Source organism: Thalassophryne amazonica, chromosome 13, assembly GCF_902500255.1.
Source record: "Thalassophryne amazonica chromosome 13, fThaAma1.1, whole genome shotgun sequence".
Taxonomy (NCBI): Eukaryota; Metazoa; Chordata; class Actinopteri; order Batrachoidiformes; family Batrachoididae; genus Thalassophryne; species Thalassophryne amazonica.
The window spans coordinates 43223560-43244743 of record NC_047115.1 but is presented as its reverse complement, the minus strand read 5'-3'; the positions used below and the strand labels follow the sequence as shown (position 1 = coordinate 43244743).

Below are 21184 nucleotides of genomic sequence, written 5' to 3'. Positions count from 1 at the left end.
TTTCAGAAGAAGTCGGTTTCAGCATTTTATCCAGATATTCCACTGTTAAAGGAGATTTTTTTAATGAAAGACGTGCGCACAGGAAAAACACCTCCGTGTTGATAACCATTTGTTAAAATCCAGTTGGCTTTTGATGGCTTTCAGTGGAGTGAGTATATGAGAAATTGTTTATCAGCTGGAGATGTTCCAACTTGTCCTTAAGGCTTCCAGCAGAGGTGTTTTTCCTGTGACGGAGCGTCGCGGCGCATCAGCCGTTAAAATTTTCACTGAAAACCAGCTTAATTTTTCGAACCGTGTCCACTTCGATGTGTCTCACAGGTTTAGAAAAAATTTTGATCAAACAAAGCGCCAGTCTCTCAGCAACTTCTCAGACAAAGGAATTCCGACGAGGGGCTGGACGACTCCTCCCACAAGGAGTGCTCACAGGCGAATGACGTCACCGACAGGCGTGGAAAAACTCACGCATGCACACGAGGGTTCAAGCATGTCTGACGTAAAAACATATGAATGAAATCCATATAGTTTTTGAAAAAAATAAAAAGGACCTATACTTTATGGACAGACCTCGTATGTGTGTGTGTGTGTGTGTGTGTGTGTGTGTGTGTGTGTGTGTGTGTGTGTGTGTGTGTGTGTGTGTGTGTGTGTGTGTGTGAATAAAGTACAGTAAACATTTAGGAATTGATTGTCTTGACAATATGTGCTTGAAGTTACACATGCATGAAACAGGCACAAGTATGGTGGCTGAGAGAGGCCACAACATGAGTAAATGCAGACAACACAAATACACAAAACGTGCAGCAATTCAACAAGTAGTTGCATTAAAAATGTCTTGCAAAGTGAAAAAGCTCTTACAAACACATTCACAGAAAACACAGGCACGTTACAAAGCTCCACAGCACATCAGAAGTACTAACAGCACAAAAAGAGGTTTTTGACCAGAGGAATTTACTAGCGATACATTCAGTACACTGCAGTACTCCGTTATCTTTATCTCTGTTCTGCACAATTTGTGAATCTGAACTATTCTGGAAATGGACCTCAACCATATCAGAATTGTGCTACTGTACAATGCTCATAGAAGTGCACAAAGTCGTGGCCTGGAAGCACAAATATTGTTCAAATTTTTCAATTTTTCTTTTTTTTTTTTTACATATCTCACAAAACCAAAACCCTGTTTCAAACCTACTTGTTCTAATCTCAATTCTAACCTTAACCTAAAACATTTATACTCCCCCTCACACATAGCTGGAATCACATCACACTTATGAACTGGTGCACATCCGAAAAGTGTCGGATTTCAGTTTCAAAATGTTCTGACAGCCATCTGCAGAAGTCAACACAGTTGGTCAAAATTGGTCTGCGGCCCTGAGTGTGATGCACATGTTCAAAACTCTCCGGGCGCAGTCGAGATGAGACACCTGTCCGACGGCGATCCATGTGTAATCTGACGACCATCTGACCACAATTTACATACGCTGATGGGGGCAAAACAGGATCCAAAACAATTTGAGAGCATACGAGGGAACGTCGAGATAGATCTGGAATGGTATGCCTGCTGGTATGACCTGAAGTGCCACATATAATAATGTCCACCCCCCCACCCGGAGCACAAAGGAACTGTTAAAATGTACGTGGCACCCTTCATCATAATAATACTTATGAATTAATATCACGTACAGTGAATGTGAACAGCGGCTATCAAACTGACCATGCTGGCCAGAGCATGAATATCCACGACAGACGAAACAACTCTTCAACAGCAGCTAAGTGATCCAGGAAAAGGATTTGTTGTCTATGGATACAAAGTGGCTAATTTTAATCCTTTGGCTCCTTTTTAAACATATTCATGCTTGTTTAATATTTGTCTTTATAATTGGCTTCAAAATTCATCCCTAAATTCCAATCAGATTTATTTACTTAAAGTTTTAAGCTTTATCTCTATTTCTTCCAACATCTCATGAGTGAGCAAGAAAACTGTTTCCATGAATGAACTTATTTTTCATCACTGTCCATAAAATGCCAGTAAAATGTTCATTTCTTGTATAAATTGTAAATAAATTGTAAATACTTTCTGCTGTGGTTTATTTTGTGTACAGAAGGAAACTCTTGGTCAACCGTATCGTGAGAATTCAGACTTCAGGTCAGAGATCGATTAAATTAAATCGAGATGGATTAATTCATTTGAGATTGATAAAGTAATGTTTAAATTATAGTACCTATGTTATAAAAAAAAAATAGGTGGTGCCCCGAGTAATAATTAAATAATAGGTATTAAACCCTAAATTAATTATTTTGGTGACCCGTTACATTGGGCCTCGTCCAATCTAATTAAATTTGGGAGTTTAACTACTCATTCACTATAAACTGCTACATATTAATGGTTCCCCGTGTGTGGGCGATTCAGTAATATTCAATAAATAAATGTTACAAGAAAAAACATTACTTCCACGTGATAATCCAACCATCGTGTTGTCCATAGTTGCGTTGTGCTCCTGAAGTGGGTAAACAAGAAAAAAGAAAGTTCCCTGGAAGGCCCTCCATCTGAGGGACTGCATGGCCCAATGCCAGCAAACTTTGGAGTGAAGCTGTCCAGTGTGCCCCACGCACACGCTTAGTGGCCCATGCAGTGTTATGCATAAACACACACACACAGCTGAGTGATAATTGCAGCCCCACGTGTGTGTGCAGAGCGCACATACGCCACGCACACATGCACACACGTGTGCGTGTCCCATGTTTGCCATCCAGACATTTGGAGATCGGGCACTCTGCAGCACCTTTTATGGCCATCTGACAGTAGTCTGTGTCGTCTACATGTGCTCTGGATGCAATCTGACACTGCAGACCACGCCTCTTTTCATCCCGACTGCGTTGGATTATGGCAATATTTGCTGTAATAATAATAATAATAATAATAACAACAACAACCAAAGAAATTTGATATTTCTGACGTCCGCCAATCCGGATTCGGATCACCTCCAAAATTCAGTGGCGTCTTCCGTAAGTCCCTTTGGCTGCTCCCTTGTTTGCACTCGGGGTCACCACAGCAAATCCAAGGTGGATCCACATGTTGAATTGGCACAGGTTTTACACTGGATGCCCTTCCTGACGCAACTCCACATTACATGGAGAAATGTGGCAGAGGTGGGATTTGAACCCGGAACCTTCTGCACTGAAACCAAGCGCATTAACCACTCAGCCACCACCCCTGCCATGCCCTAATATGTATCTGTGGTGCAAATTTCATCAAAATACATGCAGTAGTTTTGACATAATCCTGCATACAGACAGACAGACAAATAAACGATGATTTTATTCCATCCTTGGTGGCAAACACCAGCGTCCTTGGTGGTGTTTGCGTTTTCTCAATTTACAATATTTGTATGTTTTGTTTTATTTGTTTGTTTGTTTGTTTTTTATGCAAATACTTGTTGAATTGATGCATTTATCTTTTATATTTGCAACTGTTTTCTGCATTTTCTAGTGTTGTCTTCATTTGGAAATGTTGTCGCCTCTCTTGGCCACCATAGAACAAGGACTCTTATAATAATGAGCCAGAGCGGGCCCAACGCATACGCCAACTACGCGGTCGCTTAGGTCCTCCACGCCACGAGGGGGCCCCGAGAGCACCGAGACGTTGTGATAAATAAGTAAATATATACATGAAATTAAAATAATATTGAATAGTTTAAACGAAATTGTATTACATCCGAAAAAAATAAATTCATTTTGACAAAATACCTATACTAGGTTAATCGATGCCTCCTGTTGGCTGCTGCCACCGTTGGGCAAATTTAGATGCACCGCTTGGGTCAGGTGGTCGATGACTAATCGTGAGGAATGAAGTGAGTTCAAGTCATGTCTCAGAAAAGAAATTATCCCTCTGGAGCGGAGAAAAGAAAAAAGAAGTTGGAAGACGAGAAAAAACAAGACAAAGGTAGGTTTGCAATATTACAATTTTTGTTGTCATTATTTGCGAAATGCTTCGTTTAGTGTAAAGTACTTTAGGTGTCTTAAAGTCAGAGGCGATTGCTCTAAGACTGCAAGTGAAGCTCAGCTTCCCTAAAATGTCAAAAAATAAGTGATCAAATATATACTGTTGTGTGTACATGTCATTGACTAAATATGCGCTACAACGCGCTCAACGTTTGTTCAGAATCAGCTTCTTAACACTGGTAACAACGCGGCTTTCCTCTCACTCAAACCCGCAGCTTCACAGTGCTTTAAACGGTCCACAGACTTCAATAGCGACACAAAGCATGCAGCGAAACGAGACGAGTCATTGGATAAATGCTGGACTTTGTCCCGCCCATCGGACGCACAGCGTGTCTGGGTGTCTATGGGGCAGTGGGCTGGCCTCGGCTGGCCCGGACGCTCAGCTTCTGCATGATGATTGGATGATCTGTCTGAGGCTGAATCCCTTTTTGATTGACAGCGAAATGAGCGAATCAGCGATCTTTTGGTGTAAACATCCGTGGGAGCATTTTCATTCTGAGTTGAGTTTTCTTTGTTAAAAATGACTAGCGACAAATCGAGCTTCTATTTCTGGTGTTTTTTTTTTTTTTGTAGCTTCTCGTGTTTGGAGACAGACTTCTATCACTCCGACTTCTATCGCAGTTTCTGTCCCTACCGAGCAGCGGGTGCTGCTGAGCTCCTCCACCGTCACAAAGCACTCTGCACATAATGGCAGACAATTTGAATGTTGTGGACCGGATTTTGGCGAAGCCATTTTATAGTCTTACTTACGAAGAAAAACTTAGAGTTAAACAGCAGGGCAGATCAACTCCTCAGATTAATTTGGTGCAAAAGGTGGGGAAAAGTAGCTCAGCTCTCGTTTGCAGGCCAAAGTTAAAGCAATAGCCCCCAGTGCAATGTGTGTGCATTGCTATGCACACACATTGCTGTTATGTTGTGGATTTCTATGTTCATTTTGGAGATTTAAGTATTGTATTTATTATTTAAGTATTTAATTTTGATTACAACTTTATTTTTCTGTAAGATAATGTTAATGTCATTTGATTCTATTTTGTATTTGGATATTGAACATTTTGCACACCATTGCACATCTGAAAGAAATTAAACTATTTAACGTGTTTACTATAAATGCAGTCTCCTGCCTGCTGATGTTACTTTCAAATAGTTAAATTAATGAGCCATACTTATACATCACTCTGTATGTCAAGAATGACATACAGGTGTCAAGAATGACACCTGTATGATGTAAGATAATTACAAATAATGCTAATGATTGTAGGTACTTTACACACATAACAGTGTAGCCTATGGAATAATGAGGCATCTGGTGCTGAGGTGATGGTAGGGGGGCCCCCAAATGAAATTCTGCTTAAGGCCCCATAAAGGCTTGGGCCGGCTCTGTAATGAGCCCACCATCCTTTGCAATAATTTCTTGGGCCGCTTACAGTGTCACAGTGTCCTCAGTGCTTCCCTCCCTGTGGCCGCACATCCACATCATCTGAGGAGCAGCAAGGAGCCTGAGGCAGCCCATTACCCCAGCCTTCTGTTCACCATCTGCAGGAATCAACTGAACAGACTAAGCAAACAGAGAAAGAGGCGGAGAGGTGCGCTCTGTGTTCCAAGCAGTCACAGGACTTTACAGAAAAAGGGAATTACTGATGAGAACTGAATAACCATTTGACTTATCAAGTTATGAGTTATTTATCACAGTGATCTTCTGTGTTCTTGCAGGGCACGTCTTCAAATCAACAACTCAGAACGCCAATATAATGAGGACTGGAGAAAAATAGAGTCACAACTCATTAATGACAAGTCATTTTAATTCTACTTTTTTTTTTAGTGTGTGTGTGTGTGTGTGTGTGTGTGTGTGTGTGTGTGTGTGTGTGTGTGTGTGTGTGTGTGTGTGTGTGTGTGTGTGTGTGTGTGTGTGTGAGAGTGTACGTGTATGTGTCTTTAACATTTGACATTTGTGAGTGTATTTGGGATTTCCGCCAAGGTGATCAGGCGGGCTGGCTCTGTTTTCAGCATGAAGCTGGACTCTCTGGTGACGGTGGCAGAGAAGAGAACACTGGACAAACTGCTGGACATTATGGACAATGCCACTCACCCTCTGCACACCGTCATCAGCAACCAGAGGAGCCTCTTCAGCCACAGACTGCTCCTTACCAAATGCAGGACCAACTGACTGAAAAACTCCTTTGTCCCTCAGGCCATCAGACTGTACAACTCCTCACTCAGAAGGAGGAGGAGTAACAGGAAGACAGAGGGCAGGAAGGAGAGGAACAGTAGTAGCCAGTAAACCAGTAGTGAACAGTATTTCTGGTATTTATATTTGTAAATTGTTTTTTACTTTCACGTTTGATACTCTGTGTGCTTCTTACCCTGTGTGCTGCTATACAATGCTGCTGGAACCTCAATTCCTCTGAGGAAGTCTTCCCAAGGGATTAATAAAGTTCTATCTAATCTAATCTAATCTATACATCTTGGATCTTCTATTTGCACTTACGGGATTTTACCACTAAAGCATTTTAACAAAGAAAAGTCTGAACATATTGCAGTTATTGCTGTCACACTGACTGCACAAACTTTTAAAATGCTTCATAGTCAATATGACATTTCTCCAAAATTAGTCTCACCAAGTTTACTAGTATTCTAGGTCAGGCTCAAACTTTTCACCAAAGCAACAGTAGCCTAATGCGACATTGACATGAGCTACAAATGAGGGCAACAAGCAGACGGCGTTTGTTGCTTGATGGGTGTTCCCGGGTGTGGCCAGCTCATGGTTACTTGGTATTAATGTGCACAATATTTAATGATATATATTACTGTGTAAAGGATGGAAAAATGCAACGCTGCCACGATGAGTTTTTCCTCCATGCTTGACTTAATAGAATGAAATTTCACTTGATTTGTTTTTTAAAAATTGCCAACCAATGTATACAGATTATAAAGGCCACATATTGCTTAAATCTTATTCTGGATCCAAAATATGTTCTGAATCAAATTAAAAATAAAATTCCCCATTTTCTAGGACATTATCCATTTATCCACCAAATTTCATTATCATAATCACACAACTTTTTTTGAGCTAAATGTTGCTCTCTGCCAAACATTTTTCATGATTTCAGTTCCAGAATATATTGTGGATCACCTCCACAATTAAATCACTTATTTCCCAGAACATTATCTATCTGCTTACCAAATTTCATCAAAATCCATTTATTACTTTATGAGTTATCCTGCCAACAGACAAACAAATATACAAATGCCAAATAAAACATTATCTGCTTGGCGAAAGCAAAGAATAACTGCGCAATATTATATTAAAAGATGGCAATGTGGTCCTGAAAATGAGGTTCAGTAGTCCTTGCGTTTGTTAATCTGAACCCAAGATTTCAAAGCTGAATATGCAGCAGCTTGTATAGAGTTAAGCCTCGGTCCCACCGAGTGAAGAAGGAGCCACGCACCCTGTTTTTTTTTTGTTTCGTGAGCTATCGTGGCATTATAGTGGCTCTTAGAGGCATTATCTTCAGTTAACGAGGCTCCTCTCTGAGCATGGCGCTAATTTCAAGATGTTCAAAATTTAGCAACAACAGCGTGGCGCAGTTTGTGTTCGAGTTACTGCGACAGCTTAGAGGCATTTGCGTGGTGCTTATGACTCTGCAAAAAGTCCATTATCCGTGCACCTGGCACCTTCGCAGGACCTGAGAGACTATTACTGGAGTAAATTTCGCAGACCCACTCGCTCATATACTCACTTACTGACTAAGGCCATTATGCTTAATGCATGTACTGATAATCACATGGAAAACAGATTCATTAATTATTGAGTAATCCATCTTACAAACACATGCAGATTAAACCATAAATTGATTAAAGGAAATTATGGGAGTAGGAAGCTGGAAGACAAAGGAGACAACTACACACCCTTTGGAAAAGTAACAAAAACCATTTTCCCCCTTAAAATTTTGTGCTGTGGGCATGATTATTGGCCTTATCAAATGTTTCAAGCACACTTCCTATTTTTTTAAAACATCAATCTGTCTAAGATCACCTTCAGACTGCAGCCTCGGTGCTTCTGTTTGATTCCACTCCACTTAGTTTTCCTTCAAGGCCAATTTAAAGTGTTGTAAAAGCACACTAATCCAGTCTGGCCTTAAAGTGGAACACCTAAAAACCACTTTAAAGAAGATGATCTCAGATTTACCACATAATGTGCAGTTTGTGACAGTTTTTGTTCAGAATGTCTGAAGGCAATGAAACTCGAGATAATGTCACTTAACCATGTTTGGAACAATCTGTTGGAAAAAAAAAACCTGTCTGACAATTTTGGTGGAGAAGATTTTCAAATAAACTAAAACTATATTGTATTAAATACATCTCATCCAGATTAAGCCACTTGATCAATTTTTTTAGAGCCCATTTTGACAAAACAAGCCACAATATGGTTTGTAAGGGTCAGAAAAGCAATCCTTTTTAAACACTCAATTTGAGAATTTTTTTTAATTTGTGTATAATGTTTAAAGAGAGTGAAACACAAGATGTGATTTAACCTTGTTTATAATATGTTTAAAGTAAGATAAAAGTAAGCCTAACATCTTTAATGTAGATCCATTTAAAATATGACAAAACAGTTGTAAGTCAAATATGTCTGGGTTCAACCCAGTTTATAATTGTTTAAGAATATCTTGTTCAGAACTGCTACTATCTATTTTAAATCCAATTTTATGTATCTTAGAAGTACTTTATTTCTCTGTGTAGGTCTGTTTCAAACCACATTATCTCAAATTTAACCACAGTACCTGCTGTTTATAGTGTTTAAGGATGTAGAAACACAATATAATATGTCTGCTAAGGACAGGAGCAGACTGCAGCATATCATCCACGCAGCAGAAAAGGTGATCATTTGCAATCTGCCATCCCTACAGGACCTGTACACCTCCAGGGCCCTGGGGTGAGCAAGGAAGATAGTGGCCAATCCCTCTCCGCAGGACAGAAACTTTTTGGCACCCTCCCCTCTGGCAGACAGTTGCAGTGCAGCAGATAACAGAATATTTACAGAGGAATCATGCAAATGGTGAAAGAAGCACCAAATTCAGCACAAATACACCTTAGAAAAAATGACTGGCCATTTGAATTTTCAGTAGGCAGCCAGGTAGGGATCAATTGAAGAATTACACAGGGGTCAAAATGAAAAGATGCTCCAATCATATTGAAAATTGTACTATACGAGGTCTGTCCAAAAAGTATCAGACCTTTTTATTTTTTTCAAAAACCATATGGATTTGAATCGTGTGCTTGCATGAGCCAACCTTGAACCTTCATGCGCATGCGTGATTTTTTTTCACGCCCGTCGGTTGCATCATTCGCCTGTGAGCAGGCTTTGTGTGAGCACTGGTCCTCCCCTCTCGTTGGATTTTCATTGCGAGGTGGAACGATTTGGAGCTTTGCTGCATCAAATTTTTCTAGAAACTGTGAGAGACAGCCAGGTGGAAACCATTCGGAAGATTCAGGCGGCTTTCGGTGACGATCCTATGGGCATCACACAGATTAAGGAGCGTTACAACCGGTTTAAAGACGGCGCACAATGGCGGAGGGTGTGCCGCGCTCCGATCGGCCATCGACATGCTGAAACGACCAGATCATTTCCAAAGTGAACGCTGTGTTGATCCGGGACGTTGTCTGACTACCAGAGAAATTGCAGAAGAGGTGGACATCAGCACTTTTTTGGCACATTCCATTGTTACAGGAGATTTTGTAATGAAAGACGTGTGGAAGTTGGAAGTCTCACAGGACATGTTGTGACATGTCCAGCTCTTACACAATTCTTCGGATACTCACTCGACTGAAAAGCCACCGAAAACCGTTTGAATCTTCCGAATGGTTTCCACCTGGCTGTCTCTCACAGTTTCTGGAAAAAATTGATTCAGCGCCGCTCCAATCGTTCAGACATTTTCCTCGAAATGAAAATCCAACGAAGGGGGAGGACCAGTGCTCACTCATAGCCTGCTCACAGGCGAATGACGCAACCGACAGGCGTGAAAAACTCACGCATGCACATGAAGGTTCAAGGTTGGCTCATGCAAGCACACATGATTCAAATCCATAAGGTTTTTGAAAAAAATAAAAAGGTCTGATACTTTTTGGACAGACCTCGTATTATTTGTCTGATCACAAAGATTCCAAAAAGGTATAGTTTGGACTGTCTGTGACCGAATGATTTGGAGTTATGGGGTAAAAATAGCAAGAATGGTGACAAAGGTCAATTTCAGTTTGTACAGGGGTCAAAAGTTAAAGTTGCTCTAATTTTGGTAAAAGTTGAGTTAATAGGGGTTTTAAAAATTAATAGTTTGGACCATGTATCATGCTTAGTTATCACGTTACGGGATAACATATGTCACACGTCACAGAATCCAATGGTCGTCGACATTGTTTGACCTTTACTTTGCAGACCAAACATTCAAAACTCAAAACTATTCCATTTATTAATCATATTAGCACAACCAATAATTTGCACCACGTTTTACCAAAATTGGAGCAACTTTAACTTTTGACCCCTGTACAAACTGAAATTGACCTTTGTCATCATTCTTGTTGTATTTATCTCATAACTCTATAGCATTCAGTCACAAACAGTCCAAACTATACCTTTTTGGAATCTTTATGCTCAGACAAATAATATGGTGTAGTTTTCAATATGATTGGAGCATATTTTAATTTTGACCCCTATGTAATTATTCAATTGACCCCTCCCTGGCTGCCTATTGACAATTCAAATGGCCAGTCAGTTTTTTCAAAAGAGTAATGTCTAAGGAGTATTTGTCCCGAATTTGTTGCTTCTATCACCAATTGCAGGACTGTTTCAGTTATCTGATGCACTATTGAGGTCAGTCAGAACTAAGCAGCTTCTTTCCGTCCGCAGCTAGACTTATAAATAATGCCAGAGACCCTATCTACCTTGCCTCCCCGCCCCCCACTCCCACAAAGTACTGATCAATCATCCCTGCAGTGAAAGGTATACTGTACATCTGCATGCCTTTGCACAGCCCCAGTCCACTATGTTATATTTATTTGATAGTGAACACAGTTTTGCTTATTTGTCTATTTGACTCCTTTACTTCTTACATAAGTATTTTTTCCTTTTCTTTTCATTGTTGTTTATGTACCAGTGATGCCAGATGAAATTCCTTATATGTCAGAACTAACTTGGCAATAAATTTGATTCTGATCCTGGTTCTGATTCTGTTAAAACAGGTTTGAAGCTTACTGAAAGTAAATAAGTCCATTGTCTTTGCTGTCGAATCATTTAAAACAATTCCAAACCACTTTTTCTCAAATAAAACAACAAAGCACCAAGGTATCCCTTCTGAGGGGCTTTAAGTGGTAAAATGTACTTTTTTTTCTTGATAAATGTCTTCAATCATGAAATGACTAGTAGTGATTGACATTTATGTTTCTGCAAATCATCTAAGTGTATTTTTTTTTTTCTTTTTACCTGACATTCCGAATCGAAATAACTGTGTGAAGAATAGAGAGAATTTGAGGCAGACTGCTGTCTCCTCTGTAGCACTGAGAGAAAAATCAATGCAGGCCACATCATTACTGCTGATCTGGGGTCATTCTTATCGATGTACAGCTGCATACTCAGGAAACACACATTCAATTAGACTACATTTATTGAGCCTAAATCGTCTTTTTTTTTAAAACAACTGCTAACAAGCGTCTGTCAACACTGAAATCATACAGTTCACACAACCGGCAAAACACCAGTGGTTCATTTCGTAAAAACTTGCTTCAGTACACATTCAGCATACTTAAAAATTCATGCTTTCTTCTCCACTCTAAATTTTGCACATGCTTTGATATTGTTTTTCTACGTAGTCATAGTCTCATATACTGTACCTAAACATATAATACACAAAATTACACCAAAAATCTGTTTCAGCTGAATACCAGGTATTTTATTGTCAATCTTGTTTTTAAAACTACAGTACATCCAGACAGTATTCACAGCGCTGCATCTTTTCCACATGTTATTTATGTTACAGCCTGATTCCAAAATGAATGGAATTCATTTTTCCCCAGAATTCTACACACAATACCCCATAATGACCATGTGATTATTATTATTTTATTTTATTTTTTTTATGTTTTTGCTCCCTGTCATAAGTATTCACAGCCTTTTCCATGAAGCTCAAAATTCAGCTCAGCTGCATCCTCTTTACACTGATCATCCTTGAGATGTTTCTACAACTTAATTGGAGTCCACCTGGGGTAAATTCATTTGACTGGACATGATTTGGAAAGGCACACTCCTGTCTAGATATAAGGTCCCACAGTTCACAGCACGTCAGAGCACAAACCAAGCATGAAGTCAAAGGAATTGTCTGTGGACCTCCGAGATGGGATTGCCTCGAGACACAAATCTGGGGAAGACTTTAGAAACATTTCGTCTGCTTTGAAGATCCCAATGAGCAGAGTGGCCTCCATCATCTGTAAATGGAAGAAGTTTGGATCCACCAGGACTCTTCCTAGAGTTGGTCGCCCATCTAAATTGAGCAATCGGGGGAGAAGGGCCTTAATCAGGGAGGTGACCAAGAACCTGATGTTCATGTTACTGGGAGGGGATCAGCCAGGAAAGAAAATCCCCTACATTCACTCTGTCAGAGCTCCAGCATTCCTCTGTGGAGAGAGGAGAACCTTCCAGAACGACAACCATCTCTGCAGCAATCCACCAATCAGCTCTGTATGGTAGAGTGGCCAGACGGAAGCCACTCCTTAGTAAAAGGGACATGACAGCCCACCTGGAGTTTGCCACAAAGGAACCTGAAGGACATTCAGACTATGAGAAACAAAATTCTCTGCTCTGATGAGAAAAAGATTGAACTCATTTTTGTGAATGCCAGGCATTATGTTTGGAGGAAACAAGGCACTGTTCATCACCTAGCCAGTACCATCGCAGTCAAGATATCAAAGGAGTGTGTTCAGGACAACTCTGTGAATGTCCTTGAGTGGCCAAGCCAGAGCCCAGATCTGAATCCGACTGAACATCTCTGTTGAGAGATCTGAAAATGGCTGTGCACTGATGCTCTCCATCCAACCTGATGGAGCTTGAGAGATGCTGCAAAGAGGAATGGGCAAAAGTGCCCAAAGATAGGTGCACCAAGCTTGTGGCATCATATTCAAGAAGACTTGAGGCTGTAATTGCTGCCAAAGATACATCAACAAAGTATTGAGCAAAGGTGTGAATACTTATGTACAGTGGTATGTAAAAGTTTGGGCACGTCTGATGATTTCCATGATTTTCCTTTATAAATCATTGGTTGTTTGGATCAGCAATTTCAGTTAAATATATCATATAGCAGACAAACAGTGATATGTGAGAAGTGAAATAAAATTTATAGGATTTACAGAAAGTGTGCAATAATTCTTTAAACAAAATTAGGCAGGTGCATAAATTTGGGCACCCCAACAGAAAAAAAATACATCAGTATTTAGTAGAGCCTCCTTTTGCAGAAATAACAGCCTCTAAATGCTTCCTATAGCTTCCAATGAGAGACTGGATTCTGGTTGAAGGTATTTTGGACCATTCTTCTTTACAAAACATCTCAGGTTTGTTGGTTTCTGAGCATGAACAGCCCACTTAAAATCACACCACAGATTTTCAATAATATTCAGGTCTGGGGACTGAGATGGCCATTCCAGAACATTGTACTTGTTCCTCTTGCCTTAGTAGATTTTGAGCAGTGTTTAGGGTCGTTGTCTTGTTGAAAGATCCAGCCCTGGTGCAACTTCAACTCTGTCACTGATTCATGAACATTGTTCTCAAGAATCTGCTGATATTGACTGGAATCCATGTGACCCTCAACTTTAACAAGATTCCCAGTACCTGCACTGGCCACAAAGCCACACAGCATGATGGAACCACGTCAAAATTTTACTGTAGGTAGCAAGTGTTTTTCTTGGAATGCTGTGTTCTTTTTCAGCCATGCATACCGCCCCTTGTTATGTCCAAATAACTCAATTTTAGTTTCATCAGTCCACAGCACCTTATTCCAAAATGAAGCTGGCTTGTCCAAATGTGCTTTAGCATACCTCAAGCGAATCTGTTTGTTGTGTGTATGCAGAAAAGGCTTCCTCTGCATTACTCTCTCATCCAACATCTCCTTGTGCAAAGTGCGCTGTATAGATGAACGATGCACAGAGACACTATCTGCAGCAAGATCATGTTGTAGGTCTTTGGAGCAGGCCTGTGGGTTGACTATGACTGTTCTCACCATCCTTTGCTTCAGCTTATCAGCTTTTTTCTTGGCCTGCCACTTCGGGCCTTAACTAGTATTGTGCCTGTGGTCTTCCATTTCCTCACTATGTTCCTCACAGTGGAAACTGACAGCAGAAATCTCAGATAACTTTTTGTATCCTTCCCCTAAACCATGATGTTAAACAATCTTTGTTTTCAGGTCATTTGAGAGTTGTTTAGAGGCTCCCATGTTGCCACTCATTAGAAGAGATACAAAGAGGAGAAACATTTGTAAATGGCCACCTTAAATACCCTTTCTCGTGACTGGATTCACCTGGGTAAGGAGGTCAAGGGTCAATGAGCTTACCAAACCAATTTTCTGTTTCAATAATTAGTGCTAAATGTATTCAAATAAATAAAGTGACAAGGGTGCCCAGATTTATGCACCTGCCTAATTTTGTTTAAATAATTATTGCACACTTTCTGTAAATACTATAAACTTAATTTCACTTCTCAAATATCACTGTGTTTGTCCACTATATGATATATTTAACTGAAATTGCTGATCCAAACAACCAATGATTTATAAAGGAAAATCATGGAACTCATCAGGGGTGCCCAAACTTTTACATACCACTGTACATGTGATTTCTTATTTTTATTTATTTATTTATTTTTAATTTGCATTTTTTTTTCACATTGTGGGTGTTCTGAGTAGAATTTTGAGGGGAAAAATGAATTACTCTATTTTGGAATAAGGCTGTAACATAATAAATTGTGGAAAAGTGAAGTGCTGTGAATACTTTCTGGATGAACTGTATCCATCCAAAAGGGGCCATATTTACATTTGTTTTTGTTGAAAGTGCAATGGAAGAGGAAAACCAAAATCAGCAGTTTAATAAGATGAAAGCATGTCGACAAACACAGGCTTTCTTTTAGCACATCAGAGTTACAGTACATCTGCAGGTGTTAGCAGTACTTGCTATTGTTCATAATACTGTTTTGTTAAAGGACATAGATGCAATAGTAATAGTAACTAGAGTATTGCTACCATGTTGCCTCTGCAGTATGAGGGAACAGAAGGAGTACACACTTTGGCACCCATACATACATGAAAATGACTAATTTAGCAAAACTATACTTGCTGTTTTCCTGTATTCATGTACCAAAAACATATGAATTTGAGGGTATTGTGAAATACTCCTTGAAGGGTATGTCATTGCTGAGTAGTAATAGTATCATGCTTATATTTACCAATGTAAAGTTTGCAAGCAATTTTGTGTAAATCGAACCAGCACTGAAGGAGATATAATCACATAGTGTCTAAAAACAACAATGGGTGCATTAATTATTTAGCATAATAGGACTAAAGTGGGTAAGGGGGTATATGTTTACAAAGTTTAGTGAAAATGGGGAAGATGATGGTCCAGTGGTTAAGTAGTGGGCTTGAGACCAAATGATCCTCTGTTCAAATCCCTGCCAGATTGGAAAATTACGCTCAAGAGCCCTTGGTGATTTTCTGGTCTGGCAGGGATTTGAACCGAGGATCCCTTGGTCTCAAGCCCACTGCTTAACCAAACAGACAAATCAATAAAGGCCTTTGGGCAAGGTCCTTATCCTCTAGTTGCTCCTAATGTGCAGTCGAGCACCTTGCATGGCAGCACCCTGACATCAATGTGTGTGAATGGGTGAATGTGAGGTATCATTGTAAAGCGCTTTGAGCTTCTGACTCAGATGGGAAAAGCGCTATATATGCAGTAAATTTACCATATCGCCATTGATGTGTACATTCACAGCTTCATGTTTTTTTGTGACAGACTCTGAATGTTGTTGGTCAGTCAGAATGTCACAGTGGTAGTTTAGTTTTCTACTTTGCTGTATATCCTGTTAAAATGTCTTACTGCTGTCTAATGACCACGGCTCTTCTCAAAGTAATAATTACCTCCCTCATGGAGGTTATGTAGTCACCAGCATTTGTTATTTGTTTGCACAAATCTAATCAGCTGGTTTTAATAAAATGTGTTGTGGGGGGGGTAGAGCATGGGCCAAAGAAGAAACAAAAAACACTGGTGCAAATCTGGATCCAGTTGTCTACACAGGCGATTCCCATCCATGGTGCAGGGGGTTTCATAGAGCTGTGCATAGAGTTGAGAAAATGATGCACAGCACCACTGCACGCTCCTAGGACTTGACCGATCTTGATCAAGGTCCAGTTCCTGACTTTGATCCTAATGCTGATCTTTCATAGTGAATTGCTTTCATCCTGAATACAGGATTTTTAAAAAAATCATCAGTAAACAGAAATCATGGAAATCATTTCATCAATCAAGATCACATTTTAGGAACAAGGATAAGTAATCAGGAACAGAGGTAATTGATGAGGATCATTCATTTACTATACCTGCTTACTCCAATCAAGGGTCACAGGAGGCTGGAGCCTATCCAGCACTCAAAGGACAAGAATCAGGATGATGAGGATGAATGCTTACAATTACAATTAAGGTCAGTAATTAGGAGTTGAGCGACCAGGCTGAAACATCAGGAACATTGTTAAAAATTGATAAGCAGAATCAAAATTGTGCAATCAGGGACAAAGGTCCGGATCAAAGCTAAGTGATCAGCATCAAAGATCAGAGTTGAAGATCCAAATCAAGGATGAGGGATCGTTATCAAAGACCAGCAATGGGGATCAAAGCTCTGTGATATGGTAAATCACAAATGGACTGCATTTATATAGCACTTTTCCATCTGCATCAGATGCTCAAAGCGCTTTACAATAATGCCTCACATTCTCCCCGATGTCAGATTGCTGCCATACAAGGCGCTCACTACACACCAGGAGCAACTAGGGAATTACGGCCTTGCCCAAAGGCCCTTCGTGATTTTCTGGTCAGGCTGGGATTTGAACCAAGGATCCTCTGGTCTCAAGCCCAACGGTTAACCACTAGACCATCACCTCCCCTGTGATCAGAATCAAAGGTCTGCATTTCAGATCACAATTAAGCAATCAAGATAAAAGTTCATCAATCAGGACCTAATTTCAAAACATTAGTGATGAGGAACAAAGATCACATCAGTAATCAGAAACAAAGGTGAGAGATTAGGATCAAGGTAGAGTCAAAGTGGATTGTTTAAGAGCACCATGGTAGTCTAAAATAGGTGGACTTTTGTGTAGAGAAATGTATCTTCAGACTAGGGTCCACTAGAGTGAACCAAGGATCAAAATTTGGTTTGAGGCATGATTCATTTGTTTGATTTTTGGCAGCAATTTTGTCATCATTATTGTTTTGGGTTTTTTTTTTTAGATTACTTTCATGAGATGGTGTGATGAACGGAACACAATATCACTGCTATCAGGGGAATAATGGATTGTGCTGTAGTAGTCCAAAAATGTATTTCACTCATGACCCCACAGGAAGTAATTCATAAAAAATTAAAACAAACAAACCAGAAGGAAAAAAAATCTGCTAATTAAGAATTATTTACTGGGCGTCCTGTTGCTCATTTTCTTGTTTTTCGATTAATTAAAAACAAAAATGTAATTACACAAATGTATCACAGTCAATATCTTTACAAAAAAAAGGAACCTTTGTAGATTTGTACATTTTATCATTGAATCAAACACAAAGAGATGACTGTTTGGTTCACTTTAATGTAACATATAAATACTTAAACTGAGCCTTGATCAGAGTATGTGCGTATAGAAAATGAATGAATGAATTATTATGAAAATAATGGTGTGCAAATACTTATATCCCAACTGTAATAATCACCCCAAGTTAACTGCAGTACTCAAGTGAATACTCTGTTCATATTACAAAGAATATGAGCTTAATTTAAAAAGTATGTATTTGTAACTGCCTCCTGCCTTCACTGCTGTGCATGTAAACACAGACGTCCACTCGTTCTTGCACAGCCTTGACACCGGACACTTGCAGGGTCTTGCGGGCTGCAATGCCTGCACTTGTGTACTGTACACGCCAGCTCAGGTTTCCAAATAAATAAGTTCCAGCATAAATAGCTCAAAATATAAATGCACTTACTCACTCACTCACTCACTCCCATTAAGGGTCACAGGGGCTGGAGCCTATCCAGCAGTCATGAGGCGTGATATGGAGTACACCCTGGACAGGACGCCAGTCTGATGCAGGTCCACATATAGACAGACAAACACATTCACACGCGCACGCACACCTACAGACAATTTAAAGTTTCCAGTCCACCTAACCTGCATGTCTTTGGATGTGGGAGGAAGTCGGAGCACCTGGAGAGAACACACGGGGAGAAGATGCAAGCCTCACACAGAAAGGCACAGGTGGGAATCAGTCCCATGACCTTTTTGCTGTGAGGCAACGTGCTAACCACTAATCCACCTGCTGTCGTTAAATGCACTTAATTTAAATGTTATATTTACTTATGTAATTATATCAAACCAGTTTTTGGTTGTTGAAATGTGAAAAAATATTTTTACAAACTGTTAAAATGGATTTCTTATGTTTCTAATTTAAACAACCAAGCTTGTGGAGCAAATTTATTTAACTAGATTAAGTAAATAAAACATTTCCATTTTAAGAGTGTCAGATAACTTACTTTTCTTTTTTCTTTTTTTTTTATAATATAATGCTGAAAACCCAGCAAGCAGTTGTAGTTACCTAACAGTTTGCCTGGAGTTTTTACACTTTAAACCATATAACATGTTCGGTTTTTTAAAAAAAAAGGGGGGTGGGGGCTGTCTCACGTACTCCAAAGTAAAATTTAAATAGAAAAGTCAAGTTAATAGAAAATGCTTCTAGGCAAATTAACTTTGTGGAAAGTTTCCCAGCTGTTCACAACTCAACAGTTTATATTTGCAGTATGTAGTGGAGGTTAAATCAGGTATTTGTTGTTGTTTTGAAACTGATTGTAAACAGATTTAAAGAATCAGAAACTGCTTTAATTGAATAAACTGATTTTGAAGTGTCTCAGAATATGTATTCTCTATTTTCTACACTGTTAATGAATATTGAATAGAATTAACAGAATAACAGGAAATGAAAGGGTTTTTTACCCTGAAAAATGCTGTATAATGAAAAGATGATAAAATGAATATGCAATATGAAAACTGTTGCAAAAATTAATGTTTTAAATGAGCTGTTCAGCTGTGTTCTTCACTGTCTCACTGCAAAGTTGAAGGAAACCACCTTGACAAAAATGACTATTTCCTTCTTCTGTGTGTGTGTGTGTGTGTGTGTGTGTCGTGTGTGTGTGTGTGTGTGTGTGTGTGTGTGTGTGTTGTGTGTGTGTGTGTGTGTGTGTGTGGTGTGTTGTGTGTGTGTTTGTGTTGGGGTGGGGAGCTAAGAACTCCTATGTTAATTCAACCCACACTGGTTTCTTCCGCCCATAAACTCCTTTGAGTCCAGCTCATCTGTATTTCATTGGGACCAAAGTTGGACCGCTGCGCTGCTGCGTGCGCACAAAAACACTGCAGGAGGTCATGAAACACGCATGAGCGCCAGCCTGGCGTGTGGTGCTGTGCGTGACAGTTTATATATTTCTATAAGAGCAAAGATCAGGCTGAAGTGGATCTTGATCTTGAGATCAAGCTGCTCGTGCAGACTCGCATCTGATGTTTGGTAAAAAACCCGTCGATCGTGTCCACGGTTGGAAGTTTTGGATGGCGAACCGGTGGCACCAAACTCACCCGTACAAGGTTGCTGACCGCCGCCTGCACCGCGGCCACTGGTACCGTCAGATCCGGGATGGCTTTGCCGTCCACCTCCCCCTCCTCGTGCATGATGACCAGGTGGGAGATCTGCTGGGCCACCGGCTCCAGGATACTCTCGATGGTCTTGGTGTGGAACACCGGCATTGTGATCGACTTTTACCGCAGCCCCCGACAGAAGAAAGGCGGCTGGCAGCTCCAGCGCACAGGATCCTCTGCTGGATCTCCTCTTCTGTCTTCACCCGCACGGACTGAGGGACGAATCCCGAGCTGTCAGTCCCGCCCCTGCAGACCAAACACCCGACGCGTCTCCCGTCCAGGTGCGCGCCGCCTCTCCTGCTGCTGACCGCCGCGGTGGGACCGGGTACTAACCGACGGTCGGTGGCGGTGTTCTCCCGGTGGGAGCTACCCAAATCGTGACAGAAGGAATCACCGCCCCCCGCCCAATCACAGCCAAGGAACACAGCTGCCAAGCGCGCGGGTGCTGGTGCGCGCTGACGCTTCCCTGCACATGCACGCACGTTGCAAGTGAGAGCGCTTCCCAAATGACGTCATGCATGCCATTGCCGCCCCCCCCCCCCCCCCAAAAAAAAGAAAAAAGGGACAGTGACAGAGTTGTTTGTCATTACAAGACAGAACAAGCAGGTGCGCACAGATGGACCCATGTGATCGTTTATTATTTCACACATTTGATTATTCCAGAATTAATTCACTGCAGCAGATAAGGAATCCTTCAAATAATGATATAGTGCAGCAGCTAAGAGAATATTTAGAGCAAAATCATGCAAACGGTGATACAAGCACCAAAGTTGGAACAAATACTCCTTAGAGATTACTCTTTTGAAAAAAAAAAAACGATTGGCTACTTGAATTTTCAATAAGCGGCCAGGTAGGGGTTAATTGAAGAATTACACAGGGGTCAAAATTAAAAATGCTCAAGTCATTTTGAAAACTACACCACATTATTTGTCTGATCGTAAAGAGTCCAAAAAGGCATACCGTAGTTTGGATGATCTATGACTGAATGATCAGGAGTTATGGGGTAAAAACAGCAAAAATGGTGACAAAGGTCAGTTTCAGTTTGTACAGGGGTCAAGTTGCTCCAATTTTGGTAAAAAATTATGGAAATTATTGGTTGAGTTAACAGGGTTTTAAAAAGGAATAGTTTGGACCATGTATCATGCTTAGTTATCATGTTACGGGGTACCATAAATCACATGTCATAGAATCCAATGGATGTTGACCTTGTTTGACCTTTACTTTGGAGA

At 40.3% G+C, this 21184-nt stretch overlaps 1 protein-coding gene across 4 annotated transcripts in view; it reads right to left on the bottom strand.

Moving 5' to 3' along the window:
* Positions 1–20412, bottom strand: part of LOC117523261 (vinculin-like) — a 127356-nt gene extending 106944 nt beyond the window's left edge. For 3 of the 4 annotated variants that reach the window (XM_034184725.1, XM_034184726.1, XM_034184727.1), the window contains exon 1: positions 19896–20063. In XM_034184725.1, coding sequence (XP_034040616.1) covers positions 19896–20063 — 168 coding nt within the window. Of the gene's footprint in view, positions 1–19895 lie in introns of all 4 variants that reach the window. The other variant, XM_034184724.1, reaches the window with a different exon arrangement.
* Between the last annotated feature and the right edge of the window lie 772 nt (positions 20413–21184).